The following is a 27,287-nucleotide window of genomic DNA, read 5'->3' as shown; positions in this document are numbered from 1 at the left end:
ATATTTTTATGAGATAAAACTATTGAAAACAGATTACATTTGGAGATATATTTCCATAGCAGACTATCCTGTGCTTCTATGGAAATGGGACTTATTTCTCTTAACCCCAATATCAATATCCCATGGGTAGAAACTCTAGGTACAAAATGTAGGATGGATATTATGTTGTAATTGGTGTCTTTTTTTCTCCTCTTTCGGTTTAACCAGCATTTTTGTCTTTGTCCTCCTTTCTTTTTCTCTTTCTTTCTTTCTTCTTTTTTTTGAGACAGGGTCTCTCTCTGTCATCCAGGCTGGAGTCCAGTAGCACAAACACAGCTCACTGCAGCCTTGACCTCCTAGGCTCAAGTGATCCTCCTGCCTCAGCCTCCCAAGTAGCTGGGACCACAGGAGCATACCACCACACCTGGCTAATTTTTTTTTAAATTTCCTGTAGAGGTGGGGTCTTGCCATGTTGCCCAGGCTAGTCTCAAACTCCTGGGCTCAAGCAGCCCTCCCACCTCAGCCTCCTGAAGTGCTGGGATTACAGGCATAAGCCACAGTACTCAGCCTTTGTTTTCCTTTTAATTTTTCTTGTGATAGTTGTCATCTGACATGGTGATATGCCTACTAATAGCATTTTTTTATTTAAAAATGCCTTTTATAAATTTGTTGAAAATTTATGCACATTCTGCTGGAAAATTTTTGAGATGTTAGTTTATTTAAGTTTTATAAATCAAGTCTATCTTATTAGTTAAATGTTCAGTCACCTATTGGCCTGGGCTGGGAGTTGCTTGGTCTCTTAAAGTTGACTTTGATTATTTCTAATTAGAACATAGTATGATAAATTTATTCATTAGATGCCCACTTATTAAGTGCTCTCTAGATACAAGATACTGTCCAAGATACAAATTAAGTTGGGTCTTAAAGGATGAATAAGACTTTTGATCAATAATGATAGTGATGATTACAATAATAGCTAGCATTAAACGAGCAGTTCCTTTGTGTCCAAGCACTATGCAAAGTCATATCTCATGTTATACAACAACTTGCGAGGTAAGCACAGAATAATGCGAAGATGCTGATGTTTGACTGATGGCTTCCAGTCCTGGCTTTATCACTTACTGGTCGTGTAAACCTAACCTGCCCCCCTATTTTGAATATATTGATAGGAACTTCCTCCTGGCACTGGTAGGAGAAATAGGTGAGATAATACAGTCTGATACTATGTGCTTTGAATATGGTAAACATTCAGTAAATGTTAGCTGCTATACTTTTCTTCATTGTATAGATGAAGAAATTGAAGCTCAGAGAAGCTAAATAACTTCCCTACGTTTAGAAAGTGATGTGAGCCCAGATTTGAACTGAGTCAGTGTGACTGCAGAGTCTAGGTTCCCAAACTTGAAGGATTCTAAGAAAGAGTACCAGTAGATGCGAGGGCGTGCGGGGTGGGAGGAGGCCAGTGCTGAAGAACACAGCTGAGTGCATGCAGGGAAAGGAGGCTGCATTCAGTTCCAGGCCATTTTTGGGGGCCTTGGGAGACCCTGGAAAGAAACTGAGATGTTATCCTGGAAATTGATGGAAAATAACCTGTTCTTCAGTTCTTTTGTATTTAAATGAAACAAGACATCTCTGCATTTACCTTTGACTTAAACTGTCTTCTAAGCTAGTGCTATATTTTCAGTCAAGAAATATGAACTAGATGTTGAAATGGAAGACTCCTCAAAGATTTGGGAGATTGCAGAAGAGATCTCATAGGCGCTAAATACTGAAACCTTGTTTTTCTTTGTTTGTTTTTTAAACCACAATCTGGAATCCAAGCATACAACTCTGTCTTCTCACTGCTCTGGAATTTTTTTATTCAAGCATTCTGATTTCAACTAGCAAGGTTCACTGGGACTATAAGGTGTATAAAACCTACTAAGGGGACTAGAGATTTTATATCCTCTAGCCAGTATCTTCTCCTTGCTGGGCAATTGAGGGAAGAAGTCAAATCACAGAGACTGCTTGGGAAATATGAAACCAGAATAAGCATGGAGAGTCATATAATTCAAGAAGGGCCAACTTTCTATGCACATGACCTCAATGTTCCATGCTTATAAGAGGCCCATGCTTGGTTTAATCATCTAATGTCATCATCTTGAAGTCCTTAACATTTTTAGAACAAGGTCTAGACATTTTCATTATACACTGGGCCCCAGAAGTTATGTACTCAGTCCTAGATTCATGAATTTGATGACACCACGCCACAATTTTTCATATGTCTGTCAACTATTTCATAGTATGTAGATCTCTGTTACTGGGACTTCAGGTTTGTTCCTCAATCCAGTGGATCCCTTCAACTGAACAGTACCTAAAATCGTCCTGCCAGCAAGTACACCTCTGACACCATTCTCCTAACTGTATTATTATCTGTTATCTCATTGAAACACCACTTCTTTAGCCCGTTTATATAGTCATTTAAATATTGTTCTGGGTTCATATTTTTAAGTTCACTTTGTGTATTTATAATTAGACCATTACTTATTTAATAGATGAACTCTCTGAGAGAACCCATGTTTCCTGATTCTTTGAGAAGTGTTTCATATGTTACCTACATGTAAATGAAATAAATATTAAGTTTGAAATTTGCATAAGAGTGGGATTGTCAGAGTCAACTGGATGATAGAACAGAACCAAAACCATTTTGGTAGAATAGAGAATGTGGTTAGAAAGCAAGCAGTCATCAGGGTGATAAACCAGCTGAATCCTGGCAAATATGCTGTTCAAGAAACGATGAAAAGAGGACTTTGGTGAGAGTCAAAGATACATGCTCACAGACACATCCTTTTTTTATTTTTAACCCATCACTATCACTGGTTAGATCCTTTCTAGAGTTTTTAATCCTTGGCAACTTGAAGAACAAGGAGATAGTTTACAGGAAAGCAACAAAGATGATTGATGACTGGATAGTGGGGGATTGTGGAAGAAAGGCTAAAATACATAAAATGTTATTTTTTCTGGGGAACAAAAAAAGTAACTAATGGAAGCTTAAAGTTTTGAAGTACATGAAAGTTTTTAAAATGAGTTTTGTGAGTAGATTTACCCCGTGTTAGTAATGGACATATTATATGAAATTTCAACATAAAGAATTTGCAGAAAATAATGATAGACACTTGGATTATGCAATCATAAAAATGTTAAAATTTTATTTGTGCATATTTTCATTGTAATAGCTTTTATCCATCTGTATTTGTTTAGAATATGAATGTGTGATTTAAAAACCAAAGGCCCATCAATCAAAACACTTCCCACCTGCTCTCTCTTAAGGGACTATCAAAGTAGTAAATTAAATGAAAGCAACATTGTTTTACTACTTGCCCATCATAAAATATTACTGGTTCCAGGTGAGTGCCTATTTACAAGAGACCTTTGAAGATTTAATAGGGGTTTTAAGTGAATGGAATACCATGTAATGAAAAATTTTACATCATAAACAAAATTGAAAGGTAAACTGGCAAAAAATAAATTTGCAAAAATAAAAGACAACTTCAATATACTTAAAATAAAAAGTACTTATACGTGTTAATAAGAAACACTAAAAACAAAGTGAAAAAGAAGAGCAAAGAGTATAAACAGACACTTTACTGAAGACGTAAAAATAGCTCATAAAAATATTGTCAATATCACGGCCAGGCGTGGTGGCTCATGCCTGTAATCCCAGCACTTCGGGAGGCTGAGGCAGGCAGATCACGAGGTCAGGAGATGGAGACCATCCTGGCTAACATGGTGAAACCCATCTCTACTAAAACATACAAAAAATTAGCCAGGTGTGGTGGTGGGCACTTGTAGTCCCAGCTACTCAGGAGACTGATGCAGGAGAGTGGCGTGAACCCGGGAGGCGGAGCTTGCAGTGAGCTGAGATCTTGCCACTGCACTCCAGCCTGGGTGACAGGTGTGACACTCAGTCTCAAAAAAAAAAAAAGTATATATACACATATATATATATATGTGTATATATATACATATATATATATATGTGTATATATATATATATATAGAGAGAGAGAGAGAGAGACAGAGACAGTCAATATCACTAGTAATAATTGAAGTTTAAACAGGATATAATTTTATATGCAAAATTAGTAATTATTAGAAATAACACTTAGTATCTGGACTAGGCAAAGACAACCTATGCTTTCGTATGTCTGGAATGGGAGAATGCTACAGCATTTACAAGATGGCTGAATATACGATGAAATATTATTCAACCATATGAATTTTCTTTATTTGTCTTTACGGATTACAATTAGGGAAAGTTGCTCATAAGAAAAATAGTAATTGAAAATATCAGAAACAAAATTGGGTGTTATGCATTGTGAATTGACATATATATATTAACATAAAGAGAGAGAGAGAGAGAGAAAAAAAGACTGGAGGGAAAGCACCAAAGTTTAATCCTTTTGAAGTTTTGTTCATTTTTTTTCTCTCTCTAACACACAGACACACTACAGACACAATTTGCTGGAGGGATCTGGGGGAGTTACATCATCATATCTTGCCCCTACACTGTTCTTTTTGCTTGGAAACTGTGAACACCGAAAGTAGGAAAGTACAAAAGTGGCCATTAGGACTGGGAGTATTAAGTTGAGGACTGGCTTCGGAAACCCAGTATTGCCAATGGCCACAGCAACCTGGATTTTTGGGTCCAGTCCTAATTTCAAAACTTCTGTTCCATTGTTTGCCATAATAAGTATGCTCAGTGTATTTCACTTTTTGATTTAGAAACAAGTCATAGTTTTATGTGCTTATATTTTAGGTGCTTTTGGAAGACCTTTTGTGCTAAATTTATAAATTTAAAACTAACTCGCAAAGACTGTCTGTGATTAGAGACAAGACCCAGAAAGTCAACTATTCCTAGAAAAGAGGTGCTACACCACTTATGACAGTGAGGAAGGAGCAAGGACCCCAGCCTTCTTGTCTTCGGGCCCCAATTAGCGAGGCATCATTCTATGTTGGTTTAATACACCCACAATCATAATTACAAATCTTGACATTTAGATGCTCCCAAAGTCAACACCCATCCCAGCAGGGTTGGCCATATTATCACTAGTTAAGGAGATATAGAGCAATTAGAAGCTAAAGGAAAAGGTTAGCACTTCCACTCAGACAGAAGGAGTTCAGCAGCTAAACTCACCTGCAGTTGCAGTGTTAATTTTTTTAAATATCGGCTTTGAAGCCTTGTCATCCATGACAAGGAAGGTCTGAGTCTAAATGGAATATTTAAGAGAAGTACTTCCTCATCCTCCAATCAGGCTATATGCTGACCTTTCTGTAGTCTCCACCAGTTGCTCAGCTGTCATGAAATGCTGGAGAAGGTAGAACATCATTGGGCCTGTCATGAGGTCAATCAGCGGGAGCTCAGGCCAATTTGCTAAATGTGTTCATGCTAAAGAGTCAGTTCCCTAACCATTCTGGTGAAATGTAGTACCAATTAATCACCAGCTAATTTTCAGGGGGTTGTGACCTTCTCCATATTTGCAGTCCACTCACTACCTTACCTGGCCTTGGGGGATCTCTGGCCTGGAATATGAGGCCATCCCCAGGACATATGAAGCTGCCAAAACTTGTGTTATAGGCTACCAGGGTGACAGGCCAGGGGGCAGGTATGCCCATTGCACCTGCTCTGGCCAGCACTGACCTATTTTAGTCAGAACATTCAGTGTGGTTTGCAAACCCTGAAGATATTCTTACAGCTCAAGTACATGCAAAATCCATCTCTTTGAAATTTTTAATGATGTAGTAAGATATTGTTTTTTCTATCAAACTATCAGTTCTTTATCTGTCTTTAGAAGGTGGCGGCTTTGTCACCATTCTCTGTAGAGGTTTATTATCTGAGAGCTGTTGGGTTGTCTTAAAAGCAGAAAGGTTCCTTTTTTTTCTTTTACAAAATAGGCTGCTCTATTTGTAGCCAAGTCTCATAAATTAAAATACTTGTCAAAATAAATGAATAGTATGTTTGTTATATTCATGACTTAAAATCACATTTGATTGCTTACTCATTAATCCACAAAATTAAGCAATACATGCTGGATTGCAGTCATTAGTACAAATAAGCAGCGTTCTTCTAACAGTCAGCCATCGTAGAGAACACTGTACAGTTGTGTTTGTTTCAAAACTAGGTCTGTTAATGCACAAATTAGTTTTACAATTTCAAAAGAATTCCTCTGGAAGAAAATAAAATACATATATGTAGTCCACCAGGAGACAAGGTTGGTATCATAATATACTAAGTAGATTTTAGATGTGTAAATTGTTAAATGCAATTTTGCATTGAACCTTAAGGATGGACTGAAGCTATTTTGCTGTGCATAGGAACGTATATGGCATGAAGGTGACCTTTATCCCTAACAGGATGGAAAAGTCAGGAGTAGGTAGATGGTGTCCACACCAAAGTGAAGATATCCATATGACAGAGGCTTTGTTTTCCTGCTTGGATATAGCAGAAAATGTAGATCATTCATTTACCTAAGGAATTTTTTCCCATGTGCCAAGTAACATACTTGGAGCTTGGAATATAAAGTCAGTTGTACTTCAGTTTTTTTCATCTGTAAAATGGGAATAACAGTGGATTTATCATAGGATTTCTTATGAGTATGAAATAAAATAATACATTTCAGCACTTAATACAGTGCCTAGCACATAGTAAAGGCTATCTAAGTATTTGATAAATATTTTTACTGATGTGACCCATAGTTTTAAGTAGCTTACTGTTGACATATAGGTAGGGACAAGTATATCAAGGACCCTCATGCTATGTGACAGGTGATGATACAATCATGGATATAGCACTGTGGGACACTGGAGAGCCTGGTGCAGATAATTATGGCAGACTTAAACTTTATTTCAAAAGTTTGACAATGTATGATGAAGAACTTGAAGCTGGGCCAATGGCACACCCAGATCTGTTTGCTAGAAAGACCACCTTGGCAATAGTGTTATGGTTAAATGTCAGGAGGCTAGATTGGAAGTCAGAAGCAAACCCAGGCCCTTGCCGTGCTCTTTGGGCTTATTTAATTGTTGGAGAATGATCTTTGCAGAAATAAACCAACCTTAGGTTCCAATAAGTTATTGCCTTCAAGGACTTATTGACATACCTATGGATGGTGATGGCAGCATTATGCTTTGGCTGAGAGATTGCCAAGGAGTATGTTTCTTAGACGATTCTATCTTTGGTTTGGTTAGAGAGTAGAAGTTGTAGGGAAGGAGGGAAAATGAAATGGAGCTAGTTAAATAATATTGAATATGGATATTACAATATTGTAAATGTATATAGTGCTTTATAATTTAGAAATATTTTCCATATACTATTTTATGTCTTCCAGTGTTGGATATACTTGCTTCAAATAGAATATTCTTTAAAAAATGCAGGTAAGATGTATGTAATTTAGTTAAGATTAACTTGAAGAAAAACTACTTGTGTGTGTGTGTGTGTGTGTATGTGTATGTGTGTCCACACATTTTAAATATCCCAGCTTGTCTTGTGTCTTTGTTTCCTCCCAAGATATTCAAAGCCCTTGAGATTGGAAAAAATTAGTCTATGTAGCTAGTGATACATGGGGTAAATGGCAAGTGAGGCCACCTAGTAGATTGGGATCATCTTTGAGAATCTTCCAGACAGTTTAACTCAAGTTTTTTATCTTCCACCTTTGCCTGTGTCTGGTTTTTTAAATTATGCACAATTCATGGGAAGCAAGAATGTTATTGACAAGGCAGGTATATTGAGTTTTTAAACTTTTTGAAAATTTATGTTATTCTGTGATGCTTGAAACTTCTCCTGCTTTTGTTCTGGCTTTTTCCATAGTTAATCCCTAGATATCTCTAGGAGAAGGGTTTCATGGATGCCACTTGACCTCCTTGGCACCCTTTGCCCTACCACTGCGAGAGATGGTGAAGGGCACAGAGACAAGGGCTCCTCAGGCCTCCCCTTTGTATATTAGATGTGAGTTGTGCATGTTGTTTAATGAATCATGAGTGATTGTCCCTAAAGAAAGTAAGTAATACAGCAGACACAAATTCAAAATTTTCTCCAACTTGTCATCTTTGAAATTTTAATTCAAGTCAGAGAAAAAAACAATGTGATTCATTATAAGATGGGTTTAATGTGTATCTGGCTTCTTTAGGAACATACTACATAATTTAAAAGAAATAAATGTATATTTGGCTGAAATAAGGGTGGTTATTTAATAGGGCATATTTTTGTTATTATGGGATAATTCAAGCAGATGCATCTTTAAAAAGTGATAAGGATAAATAGGGTTTTCAGTACAGTTGAATAAATCATGTTATTTTCTTCAGAATAATGCTTAAAGCTGTAAAGTTTATGAAGGTTCCTGATATGAATTTTCAGTTTGGGGAGGAAATGAAAGTAGGTTTATCTCATTTACTGACTGTCGGTTGAACTTTCTGAAAATCAGAGCTGTTATGTCCCTGCTTTGAGGATGCTAGAGCTGATTCTTCATCTGATGGAGATGCTAATGTGAGCCTGCTAATTTTTAAAATCGGGATTAAATGCTTTTAGCTAGCTGTCAAAATCCTGGGAAGGAAGAGAACATACTTTGAAACCTTTGTTTAAAGTGGCATAAAAATTAGCTCACATAGCCAATTGTTATTTAGTTACAAGCAGATGCATACATTTAAATGAAATTCTGCAGTTTCACTCCCTTCCCAAAGGTGATAATGTGTTTTTCTCTACTTGTGAAATTGTTGTAATTTCACAGTCTTACTTAGATTTAATTGTGTTTATTAAGATTTGAGACAAATGATTCCAATTTTATTTTATAGGATACTGGGTTTTTTTTTTTGTCTTTTAATTTAGCGTGATAGTTGGTAACACGGAATATATAGGAAACAGTAAAAAATATCAATACATTGTTTAGTTCAACAGTTTAACCCAAAGAACTCACTGTGGCAAATAAGCCTTTCTTAGTAGTACATTAGTTCACTTGACATGTAATTAAAATAGAGCCACATATTTCTTGGTGTAATCACTAATAAAAATGCCATTATAAATACAGTTTATTGTACTCTGTAGCATTTGGATGATTCTTTTTTATTTTCTACATAGGCTAAAGATAATAGCATCAGATTATAACAATTCAGGCTATAAAAATGACAGAATGCTACAGGTTGGCAACAGAATAAACCACACCATGAATATTGAGAGACTCTGCAATAAATGTACTTCATGGCATTTATCGTTAAAATATTTACTTGTCAGCATAGAAACTGAAGGCATTGGTATATTGCTTCAAGTTATAGTCGGCAAAGACCAGACAGCACAAACCATGTACTGCTAGGCAGAAGAGCGATAGAGTACTGTATTGTCTACAAGTTGTGTGTTCTCGTATGATGAAGAACAAGAATAAAAGAAAAACAGAAATTACCTATTGGTTGTGTTTGATCTTGGTACTTTTTGTGTTCCTCTGTCAGTCCTGTGATGAAGAGATTAAAGAGAAACAACAAAGTGAAAGCAAAATAGGGATAAACAAGTCAAGTGGGACTCAGTCTGGAAGCCAGAGAATGATAGCTATGGTAGGAAAAGAAATTAAATTTAACCTTTCATTGTGTACCAGCCTCTATGCTCAGCATTTGGGCATGTTAGGGATATTATCAAAGAAGTTAGTATTCTACCCCATTCCTTCTCACCCCCGAAAACACTCACATGTTCACACACACTTTTACTAGTGATATTGATCATAATAACCTTAGTGTTTTAGAATAAAAACAGATCTGAGTCCTGGAAGGGATTCTGATGGAGTGAAGTTGCAGAGTACATGGCTGTTTTGATCAGATCTGTTATTCAGGGTCATGGATGTTGTAAATTATCCAAAGTTCTTTTTAATTTTTTTTTAATTTTACTTTAAGTTCTGGGATACATGTGCAGAACGTGCAGGTTTGTTACATAGGTATATATTTGCCGTGGTGGTTTGCTATACCTATCAACTCATTGTCTAGGCTTTTAGCTCCATATGCATTAGGTGTTTGTCCTGATGCTCTCCCTCCCCTTTCCCGCCACCCCCCCCGACAGGCCCCAGTGTGTGTTGTTCGCCTCACTGTGTCCATGTGTTCTCATTGTTCAGCTCCCACTTATGAGTGAGGACATGCAGTGTTTGGTTCTCTGTTCCTGTGTTAGTTTGCTGAGGATGATGGTTTCCAGTTTCATCTACGTCTCTGCAAAGGACATGAACTCATTCTTTTTTATGGCTGCACAGTATTCCATGGTGTGTATGTGCCACATTTTCTTTATCCAGTCTATTATTGAAGGGCATTTGGGTTGATTCCAAGTCTTTGCTATTGTAAATAATGCTGCAATAAACATGCGCGTTCATATGTCTTTATAGTAGAATGATTTATATACCCTTGGGTATGTACCCAGTAATGGCATTGCTGGGTCAAATGGTATTTCTGGTTCTAGACCCTTGAGGAATCGCCACGCTGTCTTCCACAATGGTTGAACTAATTTACACTCCCACCAACAGTGTAAAAGTGTTCGTTTGTTCTTGTTAACTTTTCTTTTCTTTTTACCTTTACGAGGTAAAGGAATGAGAAAAATATGGAATGATTGTCTAAAATAAGGTTTATGGATATCACTTTTTTTCTAGGAGAATCCTAGTTTCAGATGTTCCTTTCAGATCACCCCTGGGTAACATAGGGGTGAATACATACATTTAATGAAGCTAGTGCCTAATCTTTGAATTGGGAACACCAGTCAGCCCTGGCAGTTAATATCTAGTTATTGAAAATAATTCACACATACCACGTTAATGCATTTATTTCCATGTGTTTTCCTAACTCCTGTTTAGAAGGTAGATGTGTTCCTGAGACCCTCTTTCTCTCAAACAGGGGTACCAAAATCATGAGATAAACATTTCACTTTCCTGATGCCTTAATCATACAATCTTTTCATATTGAAAAGAAGTACAGAAAGCTGGTAGGGTCTAGAATGTGAAATTTTCACAACTTTGAAAATAAAGCTGGGCACTTCAGTGTTGAGCTTATGACATGCCTCTTCAGGCTGCGTCTCCACTTGCTCTGGAGTTTTATTCACATTTGTCCTTAAGCTACTTTAAGCGACACTTTTAAAAAGCTTCACAATAGATAAATCAAAGTGGTGTAGTGGCAGATAGCTGGGTGAGGGAGTGCCTGGGACAGACTGCAAATCCCACCACCTCTCCATTCAGCCTGCACCCTGCTTCATCCAGTGACCAAATGGGCTGACTCCCCCTTTTAAAAGTGAGCCTGAAAAGGAAAGAGAAGATAGATAATCTCCATTTTTGGAGTATGATGTGGCAGAAGCAATTTCCCCCAGTGTTGAATAAAAAAGGAGGAATTTATCGGCCATAATTTCCAAAGCCAGACCAACAATAATGATGATGATGATACCTTGAGCATCTTAAGATTAAATATGGATCATTTATACACATTCAGTTTTTTAAAAAAAATTTTGTTTATTCTAAAAATATATGAAAAATCTAGGTATCTTTTTTTGCTATATTAGGTTTTAATATCTGTTCGCCTCATTTCACTAATTTCTTTCAGCAAATATATATTGAGCACCTATGATGTCATATTCACTCTTTGAGCCAATGGGGATACACAATCAATAACAAACTCAGGGTTCTCATGGAGCATACATTCTAGTGAGGTGTGGACACAGGCAATAAAATAAGAAGAGCTGTGATGCTGACAGGATGATACACATGATATAAAATAAAACAAAGGAGGGGAATACAGGGAGTAATGAAGATGCTGCAATTTAGTGTAGCCAGAGAAAGACTGGCATTTGATTAAAGATCTGAAAGATCGAGGAACAAGCCTTGCAGATGTCTGGTGGAAGACTGTTTCTAGCAGAGAGAACAGCAAGTGCAAAGACCCTGAGGCAGGTACAAAGACAATAGTGCACCTAGATGGAGTCCTGAGAACAAGGGGCGGGATCAGCAGAACATGAGGTCAGAAATGGAACAGGAGCAAGTGACCTTATGGGCCATTGCAGAGACTTAGGCTTTTCTTCAAGTGAGGTGGGAAAGTATTACAGGAGTCTCATCAGAGGAGACACGTGATCCAATTCATGCTAGCAAGGTCAATCTGGCTGCTGTGTTGCGCACAGGGGGAAGAGGCAGTGGGTAGAAACAAGGGGACTAGTCGGGGGGCTGTTAAGAAACACATGGTAGCTGGGTCCAAAGTGGTGACAGTGGAGATGGTGAGAAGTGGTCAAATAGAGTGTATGAGAGACAGAGCGAGAGGGGAGGGAAAGAGAGTTGAAGGATTGCTACAAGGTGTTTGGCCTGAGCAACTTAGAAGGATGAATTACCATTAATTGGGATGTAAAGAACTATGGAAAGGCTTTGGAAGGTCACTTTTTCCATTTTTGACATGTTAGATTAGGAAATGAGCCTGGAGTTTACAGAAGGTCTGGGTTGCACCACTTTAAATTTTGAATTTATCAGCCGATAGAGTTATATTAACCCATGAAACAGATGATATCACTAAACAAATTTAGACATATGCTCTTCAACATTTTTAGAGACCAAATCCAGAAGATGAAGAAGAAAAACCAAAAGAAAATTTGATGGAGGCCCAGTGAAATAAGGGTAAACCAAGAGACTGGTGCCCTGGAATCCAAGTGCAGAAAGTACTTTGAGAAGGCAGCAATCACCTGTGTCCTGAAGTAAAGCCAGAGAAGCACCTTTGGATTTAGGAATCTAGAGATTGTTTTTGACCTTGATAAGAGTAGTTTCAGTGGAGTTGAGGGGTGAGAACCTGACTAGAGTGGCTTCATTAAAGAATGGGAGGAGAGATATTGGAAACTGCTGTGTAGACAGTGCTTTCAAATTTTTGCTTTAGAGGGAAGGCAAAAAATGGGGTGGGACCTGTGGTAAGTGGATCCTGAGAAGGACATTGGTTTGTTTGATGGGAGAACTTCTTGCATATTCATAGACTGACCTTCCTGTGTCTGTCTGGGGATTAGATGCTTAAATACTGACAGAGATCTTGTGGAAACAGGAGTTTTGACTGGAAGTAAAGATTGTATAAACAGATCATTTTGGATTATGGGGTCTCCTGGAAATGCCAGCACTGCAGTAGGTGGCATGAGGACACTGGCATCATAGAAGGAGACTGGAGGGCAGACCAGAAGGAGAGAGAAGGCAGCAGAGGAGGAATCATCCAATCCAACATTGCCTGTTTGCATTGTGTAGGGTGTAGGTTACTGCAGCCCCTGAGGTGTCAGTGAAAGTTCTTCCACATGCCATACAAGTTTACTCTAAGCGAAACCTTAACACAAAAGCTTTTTAAATAGAATTCCCTCTTTCATGTTCAACGCATCTCTGTTGGAAAGATAACTTTGAATGGGTTTAAAGGCAAGAAGGGAAGGCCATTTCCATGCACTAGATTCTTTAAAAACCAGCATGCCTTCTGTTGAGGGACTAGAACAGTGGTTTATGTTAATTAATGAGTCTCTGTAACACTGTCTTCTGGGGAGTCTGCTGCCCAGGAATGTAGGTATTCAGATGACTGAAGTAATCTAGTTAGCAAGGACCTGCAACATATGATTTAAACCAATTATCACTGTTGAAACAAGCATAAGTCTGTGTATATTGTAGATATTGAGATGAAGACTGGATGCCAGAGAGTCTCTGTTCAGCAAGCAACCATGGGAGCCATGACAAATCAGGAGCTGGTCCTCTTCTTCCCATGAATAGAGACTTTTTCATCCATTCACCATAACTAGGTGCTAATTGGGTAACAGTCTAAGCAATTGATTTTAATCATAGAGCTTATGAGATTTGGGGAGCATCAGGTCTTGCTATTATCATCTTCAAGAAAAGTCATGTATTGCCTGTGTCTCCAAAAAGTGGAATTCACATTCTTTAGGGCATAACACCCTAATGGACAAATTACAGACATTCTTCAGTGTAGCCTCTCTTTTTACAGTTTTCTTTTTGGAAAACAGCTACAAGTATAGGAAAATACTTTCTCTGGATTGAAAATTAAAAAGACTAGATTCCACTACCAGCTACCGTTCAGTCAGTGACCTTGGGAAACAAAATCTTGGAGCTACTCTGTTCTACCATTTGATAAATAGGTATAATATTCTTACTGCATACACTGTATACTTGTGTGGATAAAATGTATGGAAAACAGTGAAGTATCTGAAGAAAAAATATCTATCTTACGAGTTATCACTTTTAAGCTTTTGTATTATACTTCTAGTTAATGTTCTATTTTTTCTCGTTTTTCCAATATTTAAGGCACATGGGTTATACTGAGTTAAGGATGTCATATGAAAGAAGAGTAAGATATAACTCTTAGCTTACACTAAACTGTTCATAATACCAATATAATATGCCATTGCCTAGTTGATTGGTTTGTTAAATGTTAAAATGAACATTACTAATATATGTTAGAATTAATGAATACACAAAATTGAAGTTATTATATAACAGAAATAGTGATGAAAATCATACATCCACCACATTAAAAAGTTGATTTCATTTTCCTTTTCAAAATTTAAAGTGTTAAACTCATTCTGGCTGGATGATGAGAAAGATATCGTTCTACTGAATTTTATACTAGAATAATCTTTCATTATTATTAATCTATTTAAGTCTTATCTCAAATAAGTTCATCAGTGCTACCAGTTACAGATAGAAAATGCATGTGCTCAATTTCAAGAATTAAAAATAATCCCTTGGGAGTAGCATTTCTTTTCTGTGGTGAGAGGATTGTTGGATTTTCCAATTAAAGAAGTCTCCATACTGGAAATGAGTAGTCAATTATGAAAATTATTTTTGAATGACCAATTTGCATATCCCTAATTGTATTCATTTCTTTTGAAAGACCGAACTTGAAATTTATGATGTTTTGATTGGTTAACCCTGCACTTCTATTATTAATACTATTTCCAACAGGGTTCCCCTACGACTGGGGCTTTGAGTGTCTTTCCTGAATAAATGCTTGAATCATAAGTAGGTTTGTTTTACTTAATGAACAGAAAATATCTAAAGATGTACTACCAGTTTTTACATTTACACACATTGCACTTTTTGGAATGACAGTAGCATCCTGGAGCTGCCTCATGTACTCACATTTGGACTTTTCTACATCAGCTGATGAGAAACCCTTGAAGTTTCTGAATGTTGGTGCTGTCTGTTGGCCAAAAGTGCAGTTTCAACAGAGCTGTCGTCACTGTCTATACAGTAGTGTCTGTGTGATTACTTGAATTTTTAAAGATACCTTGCGTTTATTTTTTTATTTATATATGTATATTTTTATTTTACTTTAGGTTCTAGGGTACATATGCACAAAGTACAGGTTTGCTACATATGTATACATGTACCATGTTGGTGTGCTGCACCCATTAACTCATCATTTACATTAGGTATATCTTCTAATGCTATCCATCCCCCCTCCCCCCAACCCCACAACAGGTCCCATTGTGTGATGTTCCCCTTCCTGTGTCCAGGTGTTCTCATTGTTCAATTCCCACCTATGAGTGAGAAAAAGTGGTGTTTGGTTTTCTGTCCTTGCAATAGTTTGCTGAGAATGATGGTTTCCAGCTTCATCCATGTCCCTACAAAGGAGATGAACTCATCAATTTTATGGCTGCATAGTATTCCATGGTGTATATATGCTACATTTTCTTAATCCAGTCTATCATTGTTGGACATTTGGGTTGGTTCCAAGTCTTTGCTATTGTGAATAGTGCCACAATAAACATACTTGTGCATGTGTCTTTATAGCAGCATGATTTATATTCCTTTGGGTATATATCCAGTAATGGGATGGCTGGGTCAAATGGTATTTCTAGTTTTAGATCCCCGAGGAATTGCCACACTGTCTTCCACAATGGTTGAACTAGTTTACAGTCCCACCAACAGTGTAAAAGTGTTCCTATTTCTCCACATCCTCTCCAGCACCTGTTGTTTCCTGACTTTTTGATGATCGCCATTCTAACTGGTGTGAGATGGTATCTCATTGTGGTTTTGATTTGCATTTCTCTGATGGCCAGTGATGATGAGCATTTTTTCAGTGTCTGTTGGCTGCATAAATGTCTTCTTTTGAGAAGTGTCTGTTCATATCCTTCACCCAGTTTGTGATGGGGTTGTTTGTTTTTTTCTTGTAAATTAGTTTAAGTTCTTTGTAGATTCTGGATATTAGCCCGTTGTCAGATTAGTGGATTGCAGAAATTTTCTCCCATTCTGTAGGTTGCCTGTTCACTCTGATGGTAGTTTCTTTTGCTGTGCAGAAGCTCTTTAGTTTAATGAGATCCCATTTGTCGGCTTTTGTTGCCATTGCTTTTGGTGTTTTAGTCATGAAGTCCTTGCCCATGCCTATGTCCTGAATGGTATTGCCTAGGTTTTCTTCTAGGGTTTTTATGGTTTTAGGTCTAACATTTAAGTCTTTAATCCATCTTGAATTAATTTTTGTATAAGGTGTAAGGAAGGGATCCAGTTTTAGCTTTCTACATATGGCTAGCCAGTTTTCCCAGCACCATTTATTAAATAGGGAATCGTTTCCCCATTTCTTGTTTTTGTCAGGTTTGTCAAAGATCAGATGGTTGTAGATGTGTGGTATTATTTCTCAGGGCTGTGTTCTTATTTTAATGAAAGAATGACTTGGAAATGGACAATTTAGAGTTTTTGTATTAACGGTAGAAAGCATAGTTCTCACCTAAAATAAGATTGACATATAATTAGATTAAAAGTAAGGATGTTGAGTCTTATTGGACTTAGAATTCCATTGGACTTAAACCAGTCAACACAGAGTCAATCATGAAGGAAAAGAACAAAATCAAAGGCATGTACAAAAATGGGATACCTATTTATACAAGATCACAAATTGTATATAAGTATACACACAAGTATGTATGTGTATATGCATGTAGAGTGTATCTACAGGGACAGATACGATTAGGGATCTTGTAATGTGTTTTAGGTCTCTGAGACTGGAATACCATCCCTATACTATTCAAGTCTATTATTCAATGCATATTCGACTTTCATTTTTGGAAGCACTCTTTAATAAAGAGATAATGAAGTCCTTTTAGGCATATTAAGGAAGGTGGGGTAGTGGGAAGGGGAAGAAACCATTTCATTCCTTTAAGAGAGTGAGCCAAAATTGGTTCTCTTTTTCAGTAATAGACAAAATAAACAAATGAATAAATCAGTATTTATTATTTCTTGACCATGGTGCTTATAGACATAATACTATTGAAAAATTAAGAGTTGTGGTATAGTAACATTAACATTTTAAGTTTGATGAGGCGATTTTCTTTGAAACCAAATAAAGATCACATTCAGCTAGATAGTGTCCGTGTGGTATGCATGTCCTACAAAGTAATTAGTGTTGTTGGATTTGTTTGTAGCTGATTGCTGTGTTTGAAGAACAAGAACCTCTCCACAAGATTGAGAGCCCCAGTGGAAACCCTGCAGATCGGCAGAGCCCAGATGCTTTTGAGACAGAAGTGGCTGCCCAACTGGCTGCATTTAAACCAGTTGGTGGGGAGATTGAAGTAACTCCTTCTGCTCTAAAACTAGGTATGTGTCATGTTTATGGTATTCTTTTCACCTGACTGAAGATCTGTCATCTTGTTGATTAGGCATTGTTTCTTCTTTGTGACTTTCATCCCATTAATATTTTTATATCGTGGTTTATCTTTTCTTTAAATTATTTTTTTACATAGCTCTTTGCAGCCACTGCTGCTTAGGTAAGTGGATGCAGCTTTTTCTTGAACTGAAGGTGAAGCAGAATTGTATGCCCTTGAAGTAACACGGGGGAGTCTGATGCTAAATGATGAAGTTTGCCTGTATCATATAACTTTTTAAAAAAGTTCCTGAGAAAAGGTCATTTGGGAAAAGCCAAGGTTTATCAAAGAATCCATGCTAGAAATAAAGGTCACTTTATTTTCTTAGCCTCCGTCTTTTTCTGCCCAAACTATAATTTCAGAATCTGGGGGAAATGTTTTGAAGTTAGTTTTGAAATTCTTTTCTGATGATTTATTCGGACAAGACAATTCATCCAATAATTTTGCTTAGAATTATTTTTCATTATATTTGTAGAAGGAGAAAGTAAATATTATTCTAAAGTTTCAATCAGTTTACAACTCCAAGAGAAATAACATGTCTGTTTTGGTGATACCGCCTAAAGATAAATTTATCTCAATTTAGCAGCATAAAGTTTTTGAGAATCCACTAATATCTTGGTATTTCAAACAACTTTTTATGCCTGTGGAAGTTTGTGCAACATTTTGAGACTACTTAGAGCACCTGTTATGTGGGAATTCTCAAGCTAGCAGAACAGAGGCTTATTCCCCTTTGCAAAGGTCAGCTTCTTATTCTTTTCAAAGAAAACATATGCTTAAAATGGTTAGAATTGTACATAGTACTCATTTTCCCATTTGAAATAGAATATATACTGTAAAGTTAAATTTACATACTCTAATGCTGACAATCCATATTTTGTACTGATTTTTGGAAAAGCATCTGTAGTGCCCCTTTTAAAATAAACCAAATGGAAATTAATGACCTATGGTCTTCGTGGGTTTTCCTCTATGTTTTGGAACCAAGCTAGTGAAGCAGTCTGCTGGAACGTGGCTGCTGGAGGGCTTTTTGGCAGCTTCTCTTCATCTGGAGCCAGCCTTGTGGCTTCAGCAACCTTACAGCCCCATCATTCATTTGCATAATGGATGCCTTTTTATCCATTATGCAAATGGTGTGAGAGGAAAATTAGGCAATAAGGGAAGACGAAAGGAGAAAATTGCTCTTGCTTATTTTAATATTCTATTTATAAGCAAGCACTGTGGTCTTCAAATGGCCGAACCTCAGAGTACTTCCTTGCTGGGGAATTTGTTTTCACCTCTCTCTTATGAGCTTTGTCAGGGAAAAAAGTTTGTTTTCTTCAGCTTTTTTGTTGGAATATTAGAACAACATAATATTGAATGCAAAAAAAAAAAAAGTCAGCCGAGATTCTCCTTTTTTGAAAGTGGACTTTCTACTTCTTCCATATGATTTTTGGTAAGTCAGAGAAAACAATATTTATTACATAAGTACATACCATCTAAATTCCTTACTCATAATAACTCATTTATTTAAGCCTTGTCATACTTAATTAGTCAGCTTTTATTATTTTTATCTTTTAAGAGTTGAGGAATAGGCACAGAGAAGTTTAGTAACTCAGCAGAAATCACATAGCTATTAGGTGGCAGAACCAGAATTTGAACTCTTGCTGGCTGTGGTGTGAGAAACCATTTTGCTGTACTGTCTCTGATATGCAATTCCTAAAACAACCAACTAATATAACTGTCTTGGGGTTTACTTTGAGAATATATGCCAAAACCCTGAAAATACTAAACTCCTTGGTCTACAATCTCATTTCACTTAGTACCAGATTAAATGATGAGACTAGCCCACTTTTAGGTGGGAAACATTGCCTTCCAACCATTTGGCCTGAAACCTTGGCATCACCTCCAGTTCCACCGTTTCCTTCTGCCTCCCCCACTCTGTTAGCTATTCAGCTTCCTTGTCCACAGCCACCACAGCAGGCCAGAGCTTTGCCATCAGTTAGACTATTGCAGAGGCCTCAAACTGACCTCTTTCTTTACAGTATGTGCTTTCTGTAGTCCCTACTGTTGCCAGAGCTGCCTTTCTAAATCACAAATCTGATTATATAATATAACTCCCCTGCTTAACGACCTTCACTGGCTTCCCATCACCCTGAGAACCATATCTAAACTCGTTAGCAAGCTGATGCAGATGGTTCCTCTGAATCAGCAGGAGAAATTTGGGCAAGGATGAATGATGTAAAAAAATCATCCCTTACCCACTGTCATGGTTCTAGCAGTTTGAGTACTTTGCATTTCTGGAACTTAAAAAGCAAAGAAAAAACATATTTGTCAGGTTTTTCAGATAGAGAAGTTAAAGAAGGAAGCAACACAGCCAGCTTTTGTCTCCACCCATTCTGTTTTCCTGTTGTTGGCTCTGGGGCAGGATGTGGCCATAGGCTGTGCACCTCTAGATGGAGAGATGTGGTTGGCAGTAGAGGTGGTATTCGTGGCTCTTCTGGGAGTGCGACCTGGCTGTACTGTCTGGTCCCCCCTGAAAGCCTGCTTAGGTGAAGAATGGGAGTGGTGTTGAGAGGAGTTTTGCAGCACCTGTGCCCCAGCAGTTCCTCCTAACAGGGTGCTCATGAAATGCCAGCCATTGAACCCAGGCCCTTCATCTCCCTTCCCCAGTCAGCTCGTGTAGGCCATTGGAACTGGTTGTACTTTTCACAGCTCATTCACCCAACCTGGTACAACAGAAATAGGGCTTAATGTCTTACTGGTTTTCTCACTCTTAAGGCCACTTTCTTAAGAAAATAGCAAATTTAATCTTCATTGGCTTACATTGCTTTTCTTAATTAAGCAGACACAATTCAACAAATATTAGGAATCAAGAGATTTTTGTGATTACATCACATTGAGCACCCAAAATTTATGTTTTTCTGGAATCTGATATCAAAATATACTCGATGTTCAGTATAATTTTTATATTTCTTTTTCCAACACAAGATAACTGCCAAGAATATTCTGTTAAAAACCAACAACCACCTTCTCCATGTAATGCATACAGAGGTTGACTCCTCCCATTCTTTCTTTATCTTCCAGGATGTAATACTTATGCATGCATATTCATATTCCCAGGCCCTTCATGATCTAGCTGCTTCCTCTCTGCCCAGCTTTATTGCTGACCAGTCTTTCACAGTCACCTTAACCTGCAGCCACTGTGAACCACTTGCCATTCCAAATTTACTACCTTCACATCCTTCACATCTCTGTGCCTTTGCGGATACTGTTCTCTTTACCTGGCTCATTCCTTTGTCTCTTTACTGTGTAGTGAACTCATATGCACCTTTTAAGTTCAAGCTCAAATATGACCTTGTTCATGAAGCCTTGTCCAAATCTTTAAAACAGTACAGTAGGTATACAGTAAGTATTAATTCTTCATCTAACAATCAAGGGTTACAAAGATGAACAGCAGAAATCTACTAACATAAAGGGGTTCATAGTCTCATGCCCTATAAGCTAATGGGGTATATATTTTTAATTCGTAAGATGAGTTTTAAATCAAGTGGGCAACCACATAATTCCAACCTCTTTCATCTAAATTATTTCCTATCATTTATTTTCTAATGGATTTTCTAATGTAATGCTGAATGACTGAGCCCTGATTCAGCCCTAAATAGCAAATCACTTTCACACTTTAAGTTTCTGTGGCTCTGAAATCGGCCAAAGCATGTTGCCATATAGTACAGAGATTGCTGGCCTGAGAGTTCATTTAAATGATGAGATGTGGTAACCAAAATACCAGGTGAAATTGGAAAGAATCATATTCATGTGATCTATTTGGGCTTAAAATTACCTAGTTCGAGAATTTTCCAAGTCTTCTCTGTGAAACCCCATGGTTCTTCTGAGCATGTATTAGGGTTTCAATGGATGCTTGATTCTAGTTAATAAATAACATTTATTGAGCACTTAAGTTCTAGATGCTATTTAAATTTGTTTATTCTCCATCTCCAGACAAATAGGATTGGTTACGCTAGTATGGAAGAAAGGGTACAGAAGTCTAGAAAGTAGCCAATAAACAGAATCCCAATGCTTATCTACCCCAAAACCTCACCTCCACTCAAAAGACGTATGCATGCCTCAGAAAAAGGTTTGTGAAATGCTGACCTAGAAATACACAGTTCCACAGAATTTTATAATTAGCAATTGTGTAGGTAATCGACATTATTTTACAAATGAGCAAATAAAAGCTTAAATTCAATGTGTACTCTGATGTTGGTTGAATAAGGAACCAGAACTGGAACTCACATCTCTTGGCTTCTAGAACAGTGCTTGTTCAGTTACATGACTTTTTAAAAATTAATTGTAGATTTCAATTATCCATATATTTTAGGTACTATATGTGATAGCACCTCACATCCTTTTGGAATTGAGTAGAGTGTAAATTAATAAATAGATACTATGAATAGCTATAAATCAAAAGCTACTGAGAGAACAAGACCAGGAAATGGAGGTGGAGAAAATGTCTTTTAAATCCTATACGTTTCAGAAATGAGTTTGCTTCTGTCTTCTTATCTTCTCATCCCGTGTGTGTGTGTGTGTGTGTGTGTGTGTGTATGTGTGTGTTTGTATGTGTAGGAAAGTTCCACTAAAACTAATATACTAATGGGATCCATAGATATGGGGTTTTTTTTAATAATGTGGGTATTTTAATACACTTTTTGATTTTTTAAATATGTACATATAGGGCCATCTGTAAAAAAAGACAAATTAGTGAGGAAAATTATTTTGAAGTTTAGGAGGGTAGGAGTCTCCCGGCCCTTCCCCTGACTAGTCCCTACGCTGCCTTCATGATTAGTACCTGACCACCTACTGTTCCCTAAGAGGCTTTTTGTGGCCATAGCCCAAGGTTGGCCCAACCCAATCTTTATCCCTTGAGAGTCAGTAATATGGAGCTAGTTCTAGACCCTGCAATATTTGATCTAGCTGTGTGATCAGGATGAGTCATTTAACCTATCTCTATCAGAACCAACTTTTTCCAAACAAAAAATAAATCAGGACAAATTTGGGACACATTCGAGCGAAGTAAAAATTGAAAACCAAGGCTATCCAGGTCACTCCCTGATGTGTCACCACCATAGCTCCCTGGGCCACAGTTTCCTCATCTATAAAATAAGCTGTCCTTTCTCCAGTGGACCATGATGGTTCTGTGAGTGTTTTGTTAATACCAAGCTGAGTTTGAATCCAACTCCATGCCTCTGCCAATTTCCCTCCTATGGCCACAATTAATTAGTAGTTTTTTGTTTTGTACCTTTTGATAATTTTTCTCAGTACTTCTTGATTGAAATTTGCTAATTTGGGTTCAAGCTTTCATGGGAAAATATTTATTTAGATAAATAATTTTAGCAGTGTAATTTAAATAGTTTTTCAGGATGAGAAGTACTTTAAACTTGGCTGTTACCATGCTTGTGATCTAGATTACCTTGATATAAAGTAATCTGATTAAAGTTTGGAGTTGAAGTGGTATTAGCTTTATTCTCCTCTTGTGTGTTAAACTTTGAAGATGAGCTACTTCCTATTTGAAAGTGATTCTTGTTTTTGAGACTTGAAAGCTGAAAGGTGCCTCAGATGCTTTATTGTTTCCATGTGTGTTTGTGCTTCTTCGAAACCGAAATGGAAATTATGATTATGTGTTTGTTATAATATCATTATTTTCAAAACACCGAGTTCTCTTTATTTGCAGTAGTGTTCAGCAAATACTATATATCTAAAGATTCCTGTTGAAAATTGTGACCATTTTCGATCTGATTTTGACTAATTTACTGCATAAAGGAAACATATGGGAACATTTTTCTCAATTTTTAACCAAACCAAATCCCTTTATGGTGCTGATCTTCAGGAAAACATAAAGAAAGGGGAAGTTTATTCCTTTAATTAGGCTGCCGTGTGTAAGTAGCTGCTGTGCACATAATGTGAGTTTAAGTATTGGCATCTGATCCTAGACAAACACACTCACACCACACACATAGAAGAACTAAAGCTCAGGGTTGGGTTATGCTTCTGATGAAGCCTTTGAATTCTGACTACAAAGCATATAAGCATGTGAGGGTTCCTTGTTGTTGGAAGCTCTTTGCTGTAGGCTGTGAAACCCAGAGTTAAAATTACCCAGAGTTAAAATTGCTTAGATTAATTCATAAGTTACAATTTGGTCATTGAGTTTCATCCTGTTTGTTTCCTCTTGAGGCTGATTATTCAAAAGTTAGCAGTTATAGAATAGCTTTTCTTTCTTTTTTTTTTTCCTTTCCTTCCCTGGGAGTCTGTTTTTTTTTTTTCCCCCATGAAGGCTTAAATGAATAATGTTGTAATTAGCTATGGTAACCTTGCTAGGGTATCATCAATCAGTCATAGCCATATAGTCAACAAAGTGTGTGCTTGCTTTCTGGTGTGACTATAACTAAATCAGGACTAAGGAGTCTACACTGTTTCTAACCCATTTTGAGCACAATTCTTTTTGGCTACTGTTGTTTTGTTTTAATTTTTTTTTTTTTTTGGTAGCAATGGGTCTTGCTATGTTGCTCAGGCTGATCATGAACTCCTGGCCTCAAGCAATCCTCCTTCCTCAGCCTCCCAAAGCATGAGCCACCATGCCTTGACTGTTTTGATTCTTATTTTAGATTTTGTTTTCAGAGTAGTGAAAAAGTAGCTCTGTGGAAAAATGTCAGGTTATTCATTGAATATTTAAAATTAATAGTTTGTAAAAGGGCCAGTGGTACTAGTTAAAGAATAAAGTCAATACCTAAAGACAAGTATCCCCTAAAAAATATTAAAAGGTAATTACCATATGGGAGTAATTTTTGTTTGTATTGAGTAAAACGATGAGCAATATTTTAAATATACAATTTTGAATATGCCTGGCATTACCTCCTTTTGCAGATGAATATATATAGGCCTCATAGTTGATCACTTCCTACCATTTTGTAAAAATAAAATGATGAAGTTTGCTTGAAAACATCCTATAGTTTTATAAATGCATTTTAAATCAGATATTATTTATTAAAATTATATAGTGTTACACTTCAGAAAAATAAAAATTACCACCGTCCTAACAGAACTTTTATTTTCATTTTTTTGTTTTATATTCAGTTAACTTTTGTATTTTAGTCTTATTTCAATTTTCTTTTTTTTTTCTACCTGCTTCAGTTACTGTTTTGTCTCTTTAATTTTGTGTGTTATATCTGATGGCTAAGTTTAGTACCTAAATTTATACTAAGTTGGTTGTATTCAAATAAAATAGAAAATTATTGAAAGGAATTTACATGTAACCATTTAACCAAAAATGTGAGATAGTACATAAAACCAGGCTCTCATTTTTGTTCTTTTTCCAGCTGTATTTTCTAAGTTGATTATGTGACCTCTAAAAAAACCACAGAGTTCACCATCTCCCCTTTGGCCTCTTACCAATGCCGGACCCACACTGAGACGGAGTCTGCAGATCCTCTAATAAACAAATGGAATGAAAGGTCACCTTTCCTACTGTTCACTTGATATTAGACCCCTGGGTTTTTAAGCCTCTTTTGCAGATTGCTTTTAATAGTAAGTCCAGTGAAGCCATGTTTGCAGAGGCCTAGTCCCTAAGTAGTGAAAATACTTTCAGCACTGCCGTCATATTCAGCTTCTTGTAGTTCCCCTAACCACTGATAAAATGATTTGCAGTTTGTCCTTTTAATAAAGGGGAGGAAAACAACCAAGCCATGCACCTCTGGCTTCTTCCCCATGTCCCCACCAGTAAAACCTCCATCGTCCTGCCTTGCAGCCAGTCCCCAGTTTGCTGTCTTCTGTTTCAGGCACTCTGAGGCAGCCGAAACACAGCCACGCAGAATTGCCCTCTGTTCTCTAAATACAAGTACTGCTTTTCATAGCCTAATAAGGTTTAACATGTCTATTACAAAATGCCTTTAAATTGCTTATCTGTATTAAAAAATTTGCTGAAGGTATGACTCAGATTTTTTATTTATACATATTCATCTTTGTGGCCATAAAATAAATTACATTTTCTCACAAATTTCTAATCATACCTAAATAAATTATTTATAGTAACCATGCTGATTTTCTTTTGCAGTTTGCAATTCAGGAATCTTGTTAACAATTTAATATATGGTAAAGCCCTTTTTGTACTGACAATGTAAATGTAACGTTCAGCCTTTGAGATTTTTTTTTTCTCTCTGAGTGTGTGTGTGTGATTTTTCAAAATTTTCTTTCCACCCAGATGGGCAGGCAAAAAAAAAAAAAATCCACTAATTTAATTATTTACAGAAGATCCATCTTAAGGACAAGTCACTCAGAGTTGGACACGCTTTCGTGACTGGCTCAGGATTTTCTCATTTGCTTTATCTGATAAAGCCGTATGATGAATTATGCCCCAATATATACACATTTGGTTATTTACTTTTTCTGTATCTTATTTGAAATTTTACTAAGATCTTGATTTGGCCCAGTGAAAGTAGGAAATACTGAAACAGCTTGATCTGTTCATTCTCACACCCCAAAGTGATAAGGAGAGGTGACAGCCTTTGCTTAGCAGTGGCCATAAGAGAAGCCATCTCTCTTTTGCTTACCCTTTTTTTGTTAAATGTTTCCTAAATAAAAGACAAAGACCTCCCAGATATCACCACCACACCCTGTCAATTTATCTTTGAAATAATGTATTCATCATATGATACACAGAAAACGGTGCTCATTCTGTTTATTCATTGGCTTAATGGGAAAATGTTGATCGCTATCAGAAAATACCAGTAACTTTCTAAAAATATCAGAATAAATTCTGATTACTAATCTGTATAAATATGAGACTGTCTGCCAGACTCTTCAAACATCTTTACAGATGGAAGAAATTTGGAACTTTGGGGGGTTTTGGTGTGTAAAATTAGAGGAAAGGAAATTATGTGGTACATCTTATTTTCTTTATTTTCTTTTCGTTTATATGGAAGACTTGACTATGGTTATGTAATGTATGTTTGTGGAATATGGTGTGATTGGGGAAAATGGGTAGGCTTATTACCTTATCACAACCTATTTAAAATCATAACACTTATAATTTGGTGTTTTAAGATGATATTGACTAAAATAAGCCATAACTTCAATGTCCATATTGTTTTAAACTGTTGGAAAGAAAGTTGTTTTTTTTTTTTTTTATACTATTTGACCTAAAAAAAATGGCATAAATAGCAACAAACTGGCCTTGTGTCTTTTGGTTCTGTATAATTGTGATGATCAATTAAACTCTACTAGTGTTTTTAAAACAAATAGACTTTTTACCCCAGAGAACTGAATGCATGAGGAAAACTTCTTGCTTTAGTCACAGTTCAGGGATAATGTCCTTTGACCTCAAGACTTTAGCTTGGTGTTACAATGAACTGCCCTTATGGCAGAGTTCAGCATTTGCTCAGCTCACATCTGCTCTTTTTAGATGATTGGTCTTAACGATGCAGTTATGAAAGTCAGTATATCAGGTGTCAATGCCAGAGAAAATGGTGGCATGCCTGTCACTCCCTTCAGTGAATCAATAATTATTTATTGATAACCCAGTAGATTAAAAGCATGGTGCTAGGCTACCAAAGGATTATAAAATAATACACATCACAAATTCATTCCCAAGTAGCTTGCAATCAGGTTGACTTAAAATAAATTACTGGATGAGTCTCTTAACTTGGCTAGGATTCCAAGCCAA

At 36.8% G+C, this 27,287-nt stretch overlaps 1 protein-coding gene across 1 annotated transcript in view; it reads left to right on the top strand.

Moving 5' to 3' along the window:
- The window catches only part of PARD3B (par-3 family cell polarity regulator beta), a 1,040,345-nt gene that overhangs the window by 353,899 nt on the left and 659,159 nt on the right, over nt 1-27,287 (top strand). Inside the window, exon 3 of the mRNA XM_032754819.2 lies at nt 17,384-17,555. Within this exon, the coding sequence (XP_032610710.1) occupies nt 17,384-17,555 (172 nt within the window). The remainder of the gene's footprint in view (nt 1-17,383; nt 17,556-27,287) is intronic.

Source organism: Hylobates moloch, unplaced genomic scaffold (genome assembly GCF_009828535.3).
Source record: "Hylobates moloch isolate HMO894 unplaced genomic scaffold, HMol_V3 SCAFFOLD_1, whole genome shotgun sequence".
Lineage (NCBI taxonomy): Eukaryota > Metazoa > Chordata > Mammalia > Primates > Hylobatidae > Hylobates > Hylobates moloch.
This window is presented reverse-complemented; position numbering and strand designations above follow the sequence as displayed.